The following is a 14299-nucleotide window of genomic DNA, read 5'->3' as shown; positions in this document are numbered from 1 at the left end:
CAGGTGGTAAAATTGATAAATATATTATTTAGAATATTAGCAGGTGATAAAGGCTGTGGGTAGAATAAAGCAGAGGAAGGGGCATGGGGAGTGCTGGGCGGTGCCATTTTAAGTAGGGTAGTAAGAGAAGGGGTCTCTGAGAAGGTGACAGTTGAGCCAAGAGTTGAGGCCAGGCAGAGAGTGAGCCATGCCACTATCTGGGGCAAAGGAACAATTGCAAAGGCCCTGAGGAGGAAGCATGCCTGAGCCTGAAGCGTCGGACGACAGAAGGAGTCTGTTGTCACTAGGGTGGGGCACATACATAAGAGGGAAAAGAGGATGGTGAGCAAGGAGGCTGGAGAAGGGACAGGGTGAGGTGAGAGAGGGGAGCCAGTAGAAAGTGACTTATAGGCAAGTAGAGGGGTCCCAAGTGGGACACGAAGCCACAAGAGGAGTGATGTGTTATCACTATGTGGCATAGGTCTGAACTGGCCTAAAAGAACTTGCCACCCTCTGATTGGGGCCCTTGGGCACTACAGTGTAAAGACAAGGGAGTTTTTAACTTCTCTTTTCGTCTCTAGAGTCCAAATGTAAATGCAAGTGCAGTATGTGACACGACAGCTGTGACAGCAGTGATCCAATCACATCTCCCTGAAGCCTACCTCAAGGAGGACATCGGGGGAGAGCTTGTCTATGTGCTTCCTCCGTTTAGCACCAACGTCTCAGGGGCCTATCTTTCACTCCTGAGAACACTGGACAATGGCCTGAGTGACCTCAACATCGGGTGTTACGGCATTTCAGATACCACCATGGAAGAGGTACACCTGGACATTTCCTTTTTGCTTAAAACTGGTTAACTTGCTGTTCCTTTAGAATAAATGTGAACAGTTCTTTTTAGAAAGAAAAGAAATATTTAAAAGTAAACATTTCAGGGCTTCCCTGGTGGTGCAGTGGTTAAGAATCTGCCTGGCAATGCAGGGGACACGGGTTTGAGCCCTGGTCCGGGAAGATCCCACATGCCACAGAGCAACTAAGCCCGTGCACCACAACTACTGAGTCTACGCTCTAGAGCCCGTGAGCCACAACTACTGAGCCTGCGCTCTAGAGCCCACAGGCCACAACTACTGAAGCCCACGTGCCTAGAGCCCATGCTCCACAACAAGAGAAGCCACCGCAATGAGAAGCCTGTGCACCACAACCAAGAGTAGCCCCCACTCCCCGCAACTAGAGAAAGCCACATGCAGCAACGAAAACCCAATGCAACCAAAAATCAATCAATAAATTTTAAAACATAAATAAATAAACATTTCAAGAAGGGAACCAAAAATAAAGACGCTTTTGATTACAAAAAATTTAAAAATTAAAAAAAAAACATTTTACAAAATCAAAATCTTAAAATTATCTCAATACCGTTGTTATGTAAGACTGACTTCTGAGAACAAACATGTTGCTTCACTTAGAGAACACATATCTTTTACATACAAATATGTTCACTTAAAGTCCCTCTCAAAAATGTTCACTTAAAGTCGTACTTATTTGTCTCAATAAATATGGTAAAAATTTAAAATCAAAATTGAGCTTAGAAACTAGAAAACAGGCCACCATCAAAAAAATCTACAAACAGTAAATGCTGGAGAGGGTGTGGAGAAAAGGGAACCCTCTTGCACTGTTGGTGGGAATGTAAATTGATACAGCCACTATGGAGAACAGTATGGAGGTTTCTTAAAAAACTAAAAATAGAACTACCATACGACCCAGCAATCCACTACTGGGCACATACCCTGAGAAAACCATAATTCAAAAAGAGTCATGTACCGCAATGTTCATTGCAGCTCTATTTACAATAGGCAGGACATGGAAGCAACCTAAATGTCCATCAAATAAAGAAGATGTGGCACATACATACAATGGAATATTACTCAGCCATAAGAAGAAACAAAATTGAGTTATTTGTAGTGAGGTGGATGGACCTAGAGTCTGTCATACAGAGTGAAGTAAGTCAGAAAGAGAAAAACAAATACCGTATGCTAACACATATATATGGAATCTTAAAAGAAAAAAAATAAATGGTCATGAAGAACCTAGGGGCAGGACAGGAATAAAGACGCAGACGTAGAGAATGGACTTGACGACACGGGGGAGGGGAAGGGTAAGCTGGGACAAAGTAAGAGAGTGGCATGTACATATATATACACTACCAAATGTAAAATAGATAGCTAGTGAGAAGCAGCCACATAGCACAGGGAGATCAGCTCGGTGCTTTGTGACCACCTAGAGGGTTGGGATAGGGATGGTGGGAGGGAGACGCAAGAGGGAAGAGATATGGGGATATATGTATATGTATAACTGATTCACTTTGTTATAAAGCAGAAACTAACACACCATTGTAAAGGAATTAGACTCCAATAAAGATGTTAAAAAAAAAAAAAGAAACTAGAAAACACATGCATGTTTTACACTAATGAAGTGTTCTGGCTTCTCTTTCTAGGTCTTTCTGAACTTGACTAAAGGGTCACAGAAAAATAATGATATGAGTTTTGAGCACTTAACACAAAAGAAAATTGGAAATTCCAGTACCAGTGTCATCTCAACTCATGATGATTTATCTGTGAGCAGCAGCAATTTCACAGACAGAGATGGTATAATAAATCTAATGTGCACATTTTGCTTAATTCCAATAAATGACCTAAGGGAGAAAAATCACAGGACAGATTTTTTTTTTAATTCAACTTTAAATTTTCTTTCTAAATTTAAAAAGACTAAAGAAATATAAGCTTTCTTTTTTATATACAAAATATTTATTAAACCCAATTGAATTCTCTGTTTCATAAACATTTTGAAGAATGTGAAAGAACTTCCTTGTTAGGGTGGTGATTAGTTTTTCTTCTAGCCACCAGAAGTCATTTTCAGGATATGACTTACTACAACTCCAGAGTTGTGTTCAACGAGTTAAAATCCTTCTTGTAATTGGTGGTGTCCAACAGTGAGCCAAGTTACCTTCTAAGGTAGCTCACTCATTGCTATTACACATGTTCAAGTGGTAGTCATAGTCAAAAAAAGTTTTTTTGTAAAAAAGAGTCATCCCTCTTTATGGGACCTCATTGGAAAACATGTCTAACCTTCCCCCACCTCTGAGTGATTCATATGCTGAGAAAATTCAGGCTCTGAGAAGATGCTTTTGGGAGAGGGTCTCTGAATTGGTAAAGTTGGACTTGATGGTTAAGAATCTATAATAATAGGTTTCCCCACAGTTCTTCACATAAGATATGTTTGGAAAATCATGTTTCTTGACATGACTTTGAGGGATTGGGTTCTTTTGAAAATAACTTTTATCCTGTCTTATTATCTTTCTGACAGTTAATTTATGCCTTTGGAAACACTATTTACTTAAGGAAGCATATAGTAAAATCATGTATAAACGATGGAGTAGTCATTTCAACAGTTTGCTTAAATTGGGAAAAATTTCTAGGAATAGAACTTTTGATTAAACATTTGCTTGGCTCTAAAACTCAGAAAAGATAATCTCTAATGTTTGTGTAATTCTGGAACTTGGGAGTCTCATTTGTCCTCTGCTAGATTCCTCAGGTATCATCTTTTGGGAATATAATTGTCGAGACTATGGAATGGAAGACTTTGATTAGAGAGTGGTCATCTGCTTCAGGAAGTAAATGTTATGTATTTGCCTCTGCATTTGTCTCATAATTTGAAACTATTCTTCAGTCAGAATGTTCCCCTCATTGACATTATCATTTAGAAAGCACATTTGCTCCATTTGATACACCTGTAAGTCATCGACATGTAATTTCTCAAGAAACAGAAAAGCATACTAATTAACTTAAAATATTCAGCTCCTTCTGCAGTTCCCCTTTGCAGAGATATGAGTTTGCATTTAAACTTGTTCACTCTATTTAATTGGAATTCATTTTAAATTAAGCAGCTTTGTATTTTTCCTTATCAGCTAAATGAAGATCATGATTTTTGTGCTGCATAATTTGTGATGGAGAATTAAAAATATCCACAGAGTTGACAAATACTGTCATCTTATCACGTGTAAAGGAGCGCTTGGTGGCAGGCCTTCGGAGGGAATGTTATACTTGAAACTATTTTTAGAGGGGCTGCTGAAATTATTAGTTGTACGAGCAGTGTTGAGGAAGCAACAGTTTATGGCCTCCACAGCTGCTCTCACTCTCAGAAGCCATCGGATATCTTCTCAGCACCTGAAGAGCATTTCAGGGCAGTGTGGGGTGGGTTTGGGAGGAAAGAGGGTAGACATTTTTTTCCAATGAGTTCTTTTTTGTGACTCACGTGGTAAAAATATAGTTTTGAAACGCCATATAATCAGTCCAGATTTCTAAAAGGAATGTAATGAATAAGTATTTGAACGAGAATTATACTTTGGAGGAGAGCATTTTCCTTTTCCTATGTTTGAGGTGACTTCACTGGACCTCACATTACAATGAGAGCCAATTACACTTACCATCACTAAGTTGCCCACAATAGGAATGAGTTAGACTAGGCTGCTGTTCTGGTTTCTATTTATTTTATTTGAATTCAGTCTTTTGATAGAAGCTACCTCTTGAATATTAGTAATTAGTAATAATACTGATTCTGCATTGAGACTTTAAGAGATTGGGAACAATATTCATCTATAAAATTCTAGATATCTCACTTTGACATGTAAAAGTACTATGTATATGACAGAGAATATTTTGCGTATAGTAATTTATAATTTTCAAAGCACTTTTACAGAAGCTGTATGAGATGGAGAGGCTCGGGCCCAAAGCTGATCAATGAAGAGCTGAACTTCAAATGCAAATCTTTAAAATATAAGCTTTTCCTACCATGCCACATATACCGTTCATCTATAGGTTCTGAAGTTACTTCAGTTCTGGATTTAGCAGGATTTCCCAGAACCGTATTAAATTTTTTTTTTTTTTTAATCAGACAAAATCCTGACCAGAGGAGAGAGATTGGATGGTTTTGGACTGTTACTGAAGAAAGTAATGGCTATACTCATTCAGAGGTTCCACCACACCCGCAGGAACTGGAAAGGTTTCATAGCTCAGGTTATTCTCCCCATCATCTTTGTAACCACTGCCATGGGCTTTGGTACGCTAAGAAGTTCCAGCGACAGCTATCCAGAGATCCAGATCTCCCCATCTCTTTACGGTACCTCTGAACAGACAACCTTCTATGCGTAAGTTTCTTCCCTTTAACTAAAACAACATTTCCACATACCTCCAGAGGTACATTGTGCCTGTGAATGCCGTGTAGTGCTAAAGAACCTAGTAGCCACAGTACCTGATCCTGCCAGAGGAATACACAGTTTGATTTATTGCAGCGTGATACTCCTTTTTGTGTTTGTCTAAAAATAAAGTTATAGTACATCTTTATTTTTAATTATGAGACTTTAATCAGGAAAGCCAGGTTAGGTATGGCTTCCCAATCTGTTGTAATATATAGCAAATAGCTTTTTATTGAATATTGACTAGCAGCGTCAGAATTCTGTATAATATAATGTTATATATACAGTAGGTGATCACTAAATGCATGTGACAAATAATAAGGCAGCCAAATAGAGACATGTGCTTATTTTTTTGGTGACCATTTTTTTTTCTGAGTCTGAGTCTTTCTTAGATTTTTAAGAAAGCAGTCCTATAGACAGCATATTTCATTTCTTCAAATTATTTATGAGCATGAGTTTAATATGGGAGACTAGTGGAGGAATCGTGAATTTGTTTCTATCCTTTAATATTACAGAAATTCTCACCCAAGCACAAAAGAACTGGTCTCAGCAATGTGGAGCTTCCCTGGCATTGACAACATGTGTTTGAATATCAGTGATCCGTAAGTGGTTCTTGTTTTTTTTTTTTTTTCAACATTCCAGTTGTGTGTGTGCATGTGTATGCGTCTGTGTATGTATGTGGGGGAGTGTGGTTAAGTGAGTGTGTGTGATTTGGCTGGAGGAGGTCAGCACCCTGATTGAACTCTATCTTTAACAGATTTTATCTACTTCCTTTAGTTCATCCCGTGGTTATGCTATACTGTAGTAATAAAGAGGTGCTTTATAACTTGTAAGGTTCGTTTGTGTACATGTTTTCATTAAACAGTCACAACCACCCTGTGAATTATTAATCTCATTTTTAAGATGAAGAAACTGAGGCTCATGTGGACTAAGATACTTTTCTAAAGAAATCTAGAAAGTAGGTTGTGTAGCTAAAGCTGAGACCCACATCTTCCGAGCTCAGTCCCCATGCTTTTGCACTACATAGTGTTGCTTATTGAAACTTCCAGGATAGTACATGACACGTGGAAACCTGACCTCTGTGCATTATTTTGCTAAAGTATCCCCTTCCCTTCAGAGGAGAGGATGAGAAGAGCAAAGAAAATAAAGGGGTCCAAAAAGTTCCATCCTGCCACATGAAGACAATTCAATGAGCTTTGGTCTCTTCACTGTTTAATCTTGAAGTGCTCTCCCTCAATCTCCCATAAAATGTCAGATCACTTGGAAATGGTTGTGCCATGTATATTCAAGTTATGAAAAGTCAGTAAACTGAACTTAGGACTATACACCTGAATTTAATACCAAATACTCACTTATGTGCTCATACATAAACATGCGAATGTACACATACCTCACGTCAATATCATTTTTACTTGCAGAAGGTGTTTAAAGAAAGACAGTCTGGGAAAATGGAACAGCAGTGAAGATCCTATTACTAATTTTGGTGTTTGTTCCTGCTCAGAAAATATCCAGGTAAGATGGAATTCGCTTTCAGTGAAGTAGAAAAAAGAAAGGAATAAATATCAAAGCTTGAAAGATCTATCTAGGTTACCAAAGAGTTGGTATCATTTCATTGTATGGAGGCTAGTAGCTCAGCGATGTCGACCTGGGCAGCTGAAAAACACTGAACTTCAGGTCACTGTTTTAAATCCATCTCAGGACAAACTTCCCGAGGTAGGTAATTCTATGACAGTCTTTGTGGAAACTGACAGAAAATAAGTTTTTGGTCTCAGTTCAGTTGTAACCAGAAAGCTCTGTGTTTCACATAACTGTCATATTTGAAAACACAGTGAGACTGCTACTATAGTGGTCATCTGGGAAGTTAGTAATGTGTAAGTCCAGAACAGAACTCTGTATGTCTCCAAGCAGCACTTCCAGGATGCAAGAAAAATCCATGTCCTGAAAGAAACATTAAAGATTCTCCAGCCAACACCCTGTCTGTATTCTATAAATACACACCTTAGTTTTCTAGGCCTATCAATTCAATAAACTTTAAGGAAAACAAATTCACTGGGGAAATTAAAGATTGTTGAAGAAAAGAGGTAACTATTAGCTTCTGAGAGTCACTATATTGTCAACTTACCTCTCAATAGGGGAGGAATCTAGCAATATTTTCTTCAAAGTGACATATGATTACGTCCTAAACTGTCTTGGTACAGTATTTTAAAATAAAGATGTTTTCAGTAAATGCAGCCTATTTTTGTGGTCTCACGTAAGACGGTTACTAACAATAAAAGCTGGGATCAAGCAAGCATTTTTTGAAATCCTTGCACATATAAATATTATTCTTGCCCAGTACTCAAAGCATTTTCTAATCCCTTACATAACCTAGCTAGTTTCTGAAATCCTTCATGTATTTTCTTTAGTTCACAGTAAAAGTCTACTAACTTAGTAACTAACTAACTTAGATAAATTTTAACTAACTTAGATAAATTTTATTAATTAAAAAAACCCAGTAGATTAAAATTTTTTCAACCTTATATTCTGTTGATGGGAATCCAGATTTGTGTAAATAGCTTTTAAAAGAATTGACAGTGTCTACTAATGCTGAAGTTATACATACCCTATGGACTCAGCAATTCCACTCCTGTTATATACCCATCAGAAATGTGAATAAATTCACCAAGAGATATATACTGGAATATTCATAGCAATACCATTTGTAATAGCCACCCAAATTCCCAGCAACAGTAGAGTAGATAAATCAAATGTAATCTATTTCCACAATGAAATTCTATATACAGCAAGATGAGAATAATCTACACTACACACATCATATTCTCAGAAACAAATGATGAGTGAAAAAAGCCAAATACGAGAGAGTACATATGATACAATTCCATTTATATAAAATACAAAAACGGGAAAAACTCTTCTGTGCTGGTTACTATGGAAGTGGTAGGATTGGAAGGAAGCGTGATGAGGGGGCTTCTGGGGTAATAGCATTGTTCTGTTCCAGTTGCTGGTTCAAGGGTGTGTTCAGTTTGTCAAAATTCATCAAGCAGTATCCTTATAATATGTGTGCTTTTCTGTATGTATAAGTCAATAAAAAGTTAAAGCTAAAAATTAAGTTGCATACATAAGGATATCTCTGTTTATGAAACCAGTGGCATTATAGAATGTGATCTTCAAGTTGATACAACTTGATGCAAGGTGAAATTCAGCCTTCATTTTTTAGAGCAACCTGCAACATTATGCTCTTGATACACATGTGGTGCTAGCCTCAGGCTCTGGAACACCATGTGAAAGATGGAAGGAAAAACTGGCAAAGTGCTAGGCTTTTCCCAAACTAAAGTTCATGGCAGTGAAGCATGGGACACTTCAATGAAAAGTTAGTAGTCAGGAAGTGCAGAAAGCTACGAACACATAAATAAGTGGTTTAAAGTAAGCTCTGAGATTGGTTAATAGTAATGTACCAAGGCACTTAATTTTGACAAATGTATGATGGTAATGTAAGATGCTAACAGTGGGGAAATCTGGGTGAAAGGCATGCAGGAACTCTCTGTACTGTCTTTGCAACTTGTATATGTATAAGTGACACATATATACATATATATAAGACATATATATATAAAGATTGGATTTGGATATGGGAAAAATTGGGTTCTGACACCTAGGTTGGTACCTTAAAACTAATATAACACAAACTTTTTATCCACTGCTGTTCATCCCTGAGAACCTATGTCTGTTAATGTTATCTTTTCAATTTGGGGCAAACATTTTTCTCTTCCCTGTGAATTATTGAGGGAATTTTGAGTCATCTTAACGTTTAATGTTATTCTCCAAACATATCAAGCTTGTCAGTACAGTGAAAGAAATATTGAACATTAATTAACTTGTGTTCTTTTTTGGCTTTAAGCAAGTCCTAAACACATGTATATTCTCTGTATAAATAATAAGTTCTGATTTTTTGGCATAGGCAAGATGACTTCCTTTTCAAAGCTCTTTAGAGGCAGAGGACACTCTTTTCACACTCTACCAGTTGCACTAATAGACAGATCATAAAACTGAAGCTCCTTGACATTGTCTATTTAATTTGTACAGAATTATCCAAAGAGAACTTTTTTTAACCTTATTTTTCAGGAATGTCCTAAATTTAACTATTCTCCACCTCATAGAACAACTTATTCTTCCCATCTAATTTATAACCTCACTGACCACCACTTGGAAAACTATCTTATATCAACTGCCAATAAGTTTATGCAAAAAAGGTAAAAATACTCTGTTTATAACATGTTTAATTTAGAATATCATGCTTTCTAATTTTAATAGTAACTGTCTTTTGAATTTGTGACAATAAATGCAAGTTTCTATTGATTATTTATATGGGTAAATTCTGTTTTATCTAAACAGCCTTATATATTAAAATTTAAGTAAATTAATTTAATGACTCTAAATTAAGATTTATTTGAGCACATTGAAAAGCATTGTTTTAGGCCTCAAAAATGTATTGTTAAACGTGTACATATTTTTTTCTCGAGGCGAAAGTGGAGTTGTTGACTAGATTGTGCCAGCTTGCAGAATTTTAAGGTGTGGCTTTTGGTGACAGTTGTCCTTAGTTCCAATATGAATATCTCAAAACTTGGAGTATGATATCTGCATGTGAATAAAATGTCTTTTTGTATAGCAAAGCCACAGGCATGTTCCTAAGCCACCTGAACATTTGCCACAGAGGTAAGTGTGGCAGGCTTACATTTGCAATGACATGGATGGACCTGGAAGACACTATGCCAAGTGAAATAATAGACAAACATGGCATGGTTTCACTTATATATGAAATCCAAAATAGTCAGATTCATAGAAGCAGAGAGTAGAGTTGTGGGTTCTAGGGTCTGGGGGGAAGGGCGAAATGGGGAGATGTTGGTCAAGGGGTACAAGGTGTCCGTAATGCAAGGTGAATACGTTCTGGAGGTCTAAGTCCAGCAATGTGACTATAGTTAAGAATACTGTATTGTTACTTGAAATTTGTTAAGAGGGTAGACCTGAAGAATTCTCAACACATACGTACAAGAAAATGGTAACTATGTGAGATACTGGCTGTGTTAATTAGCTTGATGGTGGGGATGATTTCACAAGATGTACATATATCAAAGCATTCGTATGCCTTAAGTATATACACTTTTTATTTGTCAATTATGTCTTAATAAAGCTGCGGGGGATAGTTGGTAAGTACACATGAATACGCATGTAAATATTTTCAACAAAATGAGGTTTATTATAAATAAACCATTCCAAAACCTACTTCTTAAGTGAAGAATGTGCTATAGTGTTCTTTCCATGTCAAAAATATAGCTGTATAGCATCACATTTAGGATAACAGTTACAAGAAAATTATTTTAGTGTAACTACACCATTATTTATTTAACCCAGTCTTAATTTGGTGGATATTTTAACTAATCTATCCTTAAAATTACTATTTGAATTTTTTTAATCCACTTTTTATTTTTAAGAGTCCATGAACTTCTAGCTATAATGTATGCTTTAGACTAAAATATGATAAAAGAAATCGATAAAACTGTAAAACATTTGTCAGACAGTATTTATTTCATACTGTAAATGTGTTCCTGATGGAAAGAAAAAAAATGAGCTCTTAGTTAAACATTTTAGATCTATTTATGAATATTTTCTCCATTAAAACAATTTTTCTATATAGATATGGAGGTTGGAGTTTTGGGCTGCCTTTGACTAAAGACCTTCGTTTTGATATAACAGCAGTTCCTGCTAATAGAACACTTGCCAAGGTAAATTGTGATCTTTCTTTTGGGATGTCATACAAATGAGAATGTGAACTTGAAATGTTCAAGCATTTTCATGAGGTAAAAACAAGACATGGGTCAGTAGATTTGAAAAGCACTTTGGAATAATGCATACTCCATACTACAGTGGTTCCAGTCCTGTGTATTTATCCTAGGGAAACGTGTACACACAAGTACCCGGATACATATACAAAAATGTGCGTGGTAATATTTCTCATATTAGCCGAAAAAACAACCCCAAATGTCCATACACAGTAGAATAAATAAACAAATTGTTATATACTCATTTAACAGAACTTTCAGCCATGGAAATGAATGAACTCATTTCCATACAACAAGCAGACTAACTCTTCCAAACATTATTAGTAAGCAAAAGAAAAAACAAAAAGGAATACACAACTATAATTTCATGTATCATAAACTTTGAGAGTAGGCAGAACAACCATATTGTCTAGGGGAGAGAGAGAGCACATTGTGGTTTGGAAGGACACAGAGTGTCAGGGAGACGTTCTGGATGCTGGCGATTTTGTTTCTCAACCTGAGTGATGGGTATACTCCCTTTATAATTCTTTGTTAAACTATACATTAATGTTTTATGCATTTTTCCTTGTACATGTGTCATATGTGTTTAGCTTTGCTTTCCAAAGAACATGGAAACTTAGAATTTGGTGGATATAAATAATCCTGTTGACTTTTTTTCTTCTAGATTGTACCTATGCTTTGAATTTGAAACAAGCTAGAGTCACAGAATCAGACACATATGATTACACATATGATCACAAGTAGTCTTTAAATTTTAAATTGTTCTTCACATATTTCTCATTTGGTAGTAAGAGATGTATACAACCTTGGGGGAAGTGAAGAAAATAATATTCATTTAGTGACTGTTATAAATCAAGAACTAGTATCACCTTTTATACAAACTATGTACACATCCTCACGACATCCCTAAGAGACAGATATTATTGAGTCTATTTTAGCTGGGTTTTATAAGGTCATATAGAAACTAAATAGTAGTGCTAGGGACTTGAATGTCCACCCCCACCCCCAGCCACGCTTGGTTCCTTTTCTCCCTCTCTCGACACATAGAGTAAGGGAGTTCTAATATTAAATAATTTCTCTCTAAATCAGATTTGTAATTTTGAATTACCAACTGGCTTTCTTGAATTGAGGTATACCAGTATTTTAAATCCCTCTGCTTTTGACATAGCAGATGAACTAACTCACTTTCTTGTGGGTTACAACTAGGAATAGAAAGTAAGTGGGGATATTTCAAGATTATCAATCATGTTGCTAAGGGCACAATGCTTATATATGTATTTAATTTCTTTCTACAGCCTGGGCTATATGCCAGTTGCTTTTTAATTATTATTATTATCATTATTACTGAGAGACAGAATGCCCTAGTTCTAGTTCCAGAATCACTACAGTCCAGTCACAGAAATGAAGATAATAATGAAGTCTTCTGTTTATTTCAAGCTTTCACTTTAGAGAAGGTCTAGCTAGAATAACTAGTAACTTGGTGCTCTCACGCAGGGAAAAAAAAAACGTTTTCCCAATCTCTGCCCATCTCTAGGTTGGAAACTTAGAGTTCTGTGGTCAACACTGGTGGATGGTTCATAATCTGCCAAGATGAAATAAGTTACTGGGAAATTGGTGCCCTTATTTTAAATATAAATTCTATAGGCTGTAAGATGTAAAGACTGCCTGATTTATTTGAACACCACACTGATCTTGCCTTCTTTCGGAATCTTAACAGGTATGGTATGATCCGGAAGGCTATCACTCCCTTCCAGCGTACCTCAACAGCCTGAATAATTTCCTCCTGCGAGTTAACATGTCAAAAGACGATGCTGCCCGACATGGTAAAGTTACTTACTTAGAAGTTTCTTGTATTGCAGCTTCTGCTACTGTCCACATGAAAATGTGCACTAGATGCCATTTCCTCCCAGTGGCAGCTATTTTATGGTATTTAGATCACAGATCTTTAAAAGGAGTTTGGAAGTAGTAACTACCACCAGATAGAACATTCTGGATAAGCCCCTTAACTTCAGGTTAACTTAGTTTCCTCATTTATCAAGTCAGGATAATAATGCTGACTTCCCACTTATTTGTGCTCTCACACCTAGTAGTTATATCTCATAGGAAAATATTTTATAACTATTTACTTGTACATAGGCTAAAAATTAAAATAACAATGTCAATAAATATTGTACACAAATCTAAATGTGAAAACAAAACTTTTAAGCTAAGAAGTTCTAACAGGAAAGAAGTGCTACCATTAACTGAGTACTTACCGTACTGACACTTGCTTTGTATAAAACATTGCTAATCCTTAGCTCCCTCTCAGGATGAGTAGTATTGTTTCCTACTGCTATTTCTCTGGGAATCAGAAGTGCCTGGCTCCTGCCTCTTCATTTTCCTAATACTTCTCTATACTCAGCAAGGTCTACTTTAGTGGGGTTTCCCAAGAAGCTTCCACATAGTTTTTAAAAAGGGTTTGGAATTTGAAAGAGACTTATTTGTTTTCTAATTCAATTACTCTTCATCAGACCATTCCATCTTCTTAAGCCTTGCTTAAATTATTTTCCCATACTGATCCCCCAAAATAATAATAATAAAGATGGAGAAAATAGAGTAAAGTATCTGCTGGCCAACAGTTTCTACCCTAATAAATAGGTTAACAGACTATTAAAAACAAAGAAATGCCGTTGTCTACTTTTCTTTCATTTCCCTACTGTTGGGCATAATAGCATGTGCTGCACGTTCTGGTGATTGTAGAAGTAAACTGTAGAGTCACATACTTATTCTAGGAACAGAATCTTTCAGAGTCTTCGTTTAAGAGAAAACAGTATTTTTCCCCAACTGCTTTCGCATTTTCCTAGCAGCAGGAGCCCTGAAGAAAATAACAAGATTGATAGATAGTCCTTAGACCTAGAGCATCAATAAAGTGTGGAGTCAAAAGTGGTAAATTAAGTTAAATGATGACTAAAGCCAGGTGGGTCTGCTATAGCCTGGTTTGAAACACTACTGAACACTTGACTTTCAGTAGGATGTCTTATTGAGAGCAAAGGACATTTGTTGCCATGACGGATAATGAAAGTATAAGAACCATAGAAATGACTAGGAGGAAATGTTGCAAAGGTATGTAGGTAAGAAAAAGAGACAATGCCACTTTTGAAGGATCAGCTTTTGAAACCTATATTGAGGTTTCATTTATTATTAGTGTTCCTTACCAAGATGAAAGCAGTCTGAATCACTCTGGATCCCAGCAGGCTTG

At 36.5% G+C, this 14299-nt stretch overlaps 1 protein-coding gene across 3 annotated transcripts in view; it reads left to right on the top strand.

Annotated features, from left to right (window-relative positions):
* The window catches only part of ABCA12 (ATP binding cassette subfamily A member 12), a 180100-nt gene that overhangs the window by 139502 nt on the left and 26299 nt on the right, over window positions 1-14299 (top strand). For all 3 annotated transcript variants that reach the window (XM_049711887.1, XM_049711889.1, XM_049711888.1), the window contains 8 exons: window positions 561-797; window positions 2468-2618; window positions 4924-5176; window positions 5740-5826; window positions 6643-6736; window positions 9347-9474; window positions 10917-11004; window positions 12779-12884. In XM_049711887.1, coding sequence (XP_049567844.1) covers window positions 561-797; window positions 2468-2618; window positions 4924-5176; window positions 5740-5826; window positions 6643-6736; window positions 9347-9474; window positions 10917-11004; window positions 12779-12884 — 1144 coding nt within the window. The remainder of the gene's footprint in view (window positions 1-560; window positions 798-2467; window positions 2619-4923; window positions 5177-5739; window positions 5827-6642; window positions 6737-9346; window positions 9475-10916; window positions 11005-12778; window positions 12885-14299) is intronic.

The sequence above is a fragment of the Orcinus orca genome, chromosome 7 (assembly GCF_937001465.1).
Source record: "Orcinus orca chromosome 7, mOrcOrc1.1, whole genome shotgun sequence".
Lineage (NCBI taxonomy): Eukaryota > Metazoa > Chordata > Mammalia > Artiodactyla > Delphinidae > Orcinus > Orcinus orca.
This window is presented reverse-complemented; position numbering and strand designations above follow the sequence as displayed.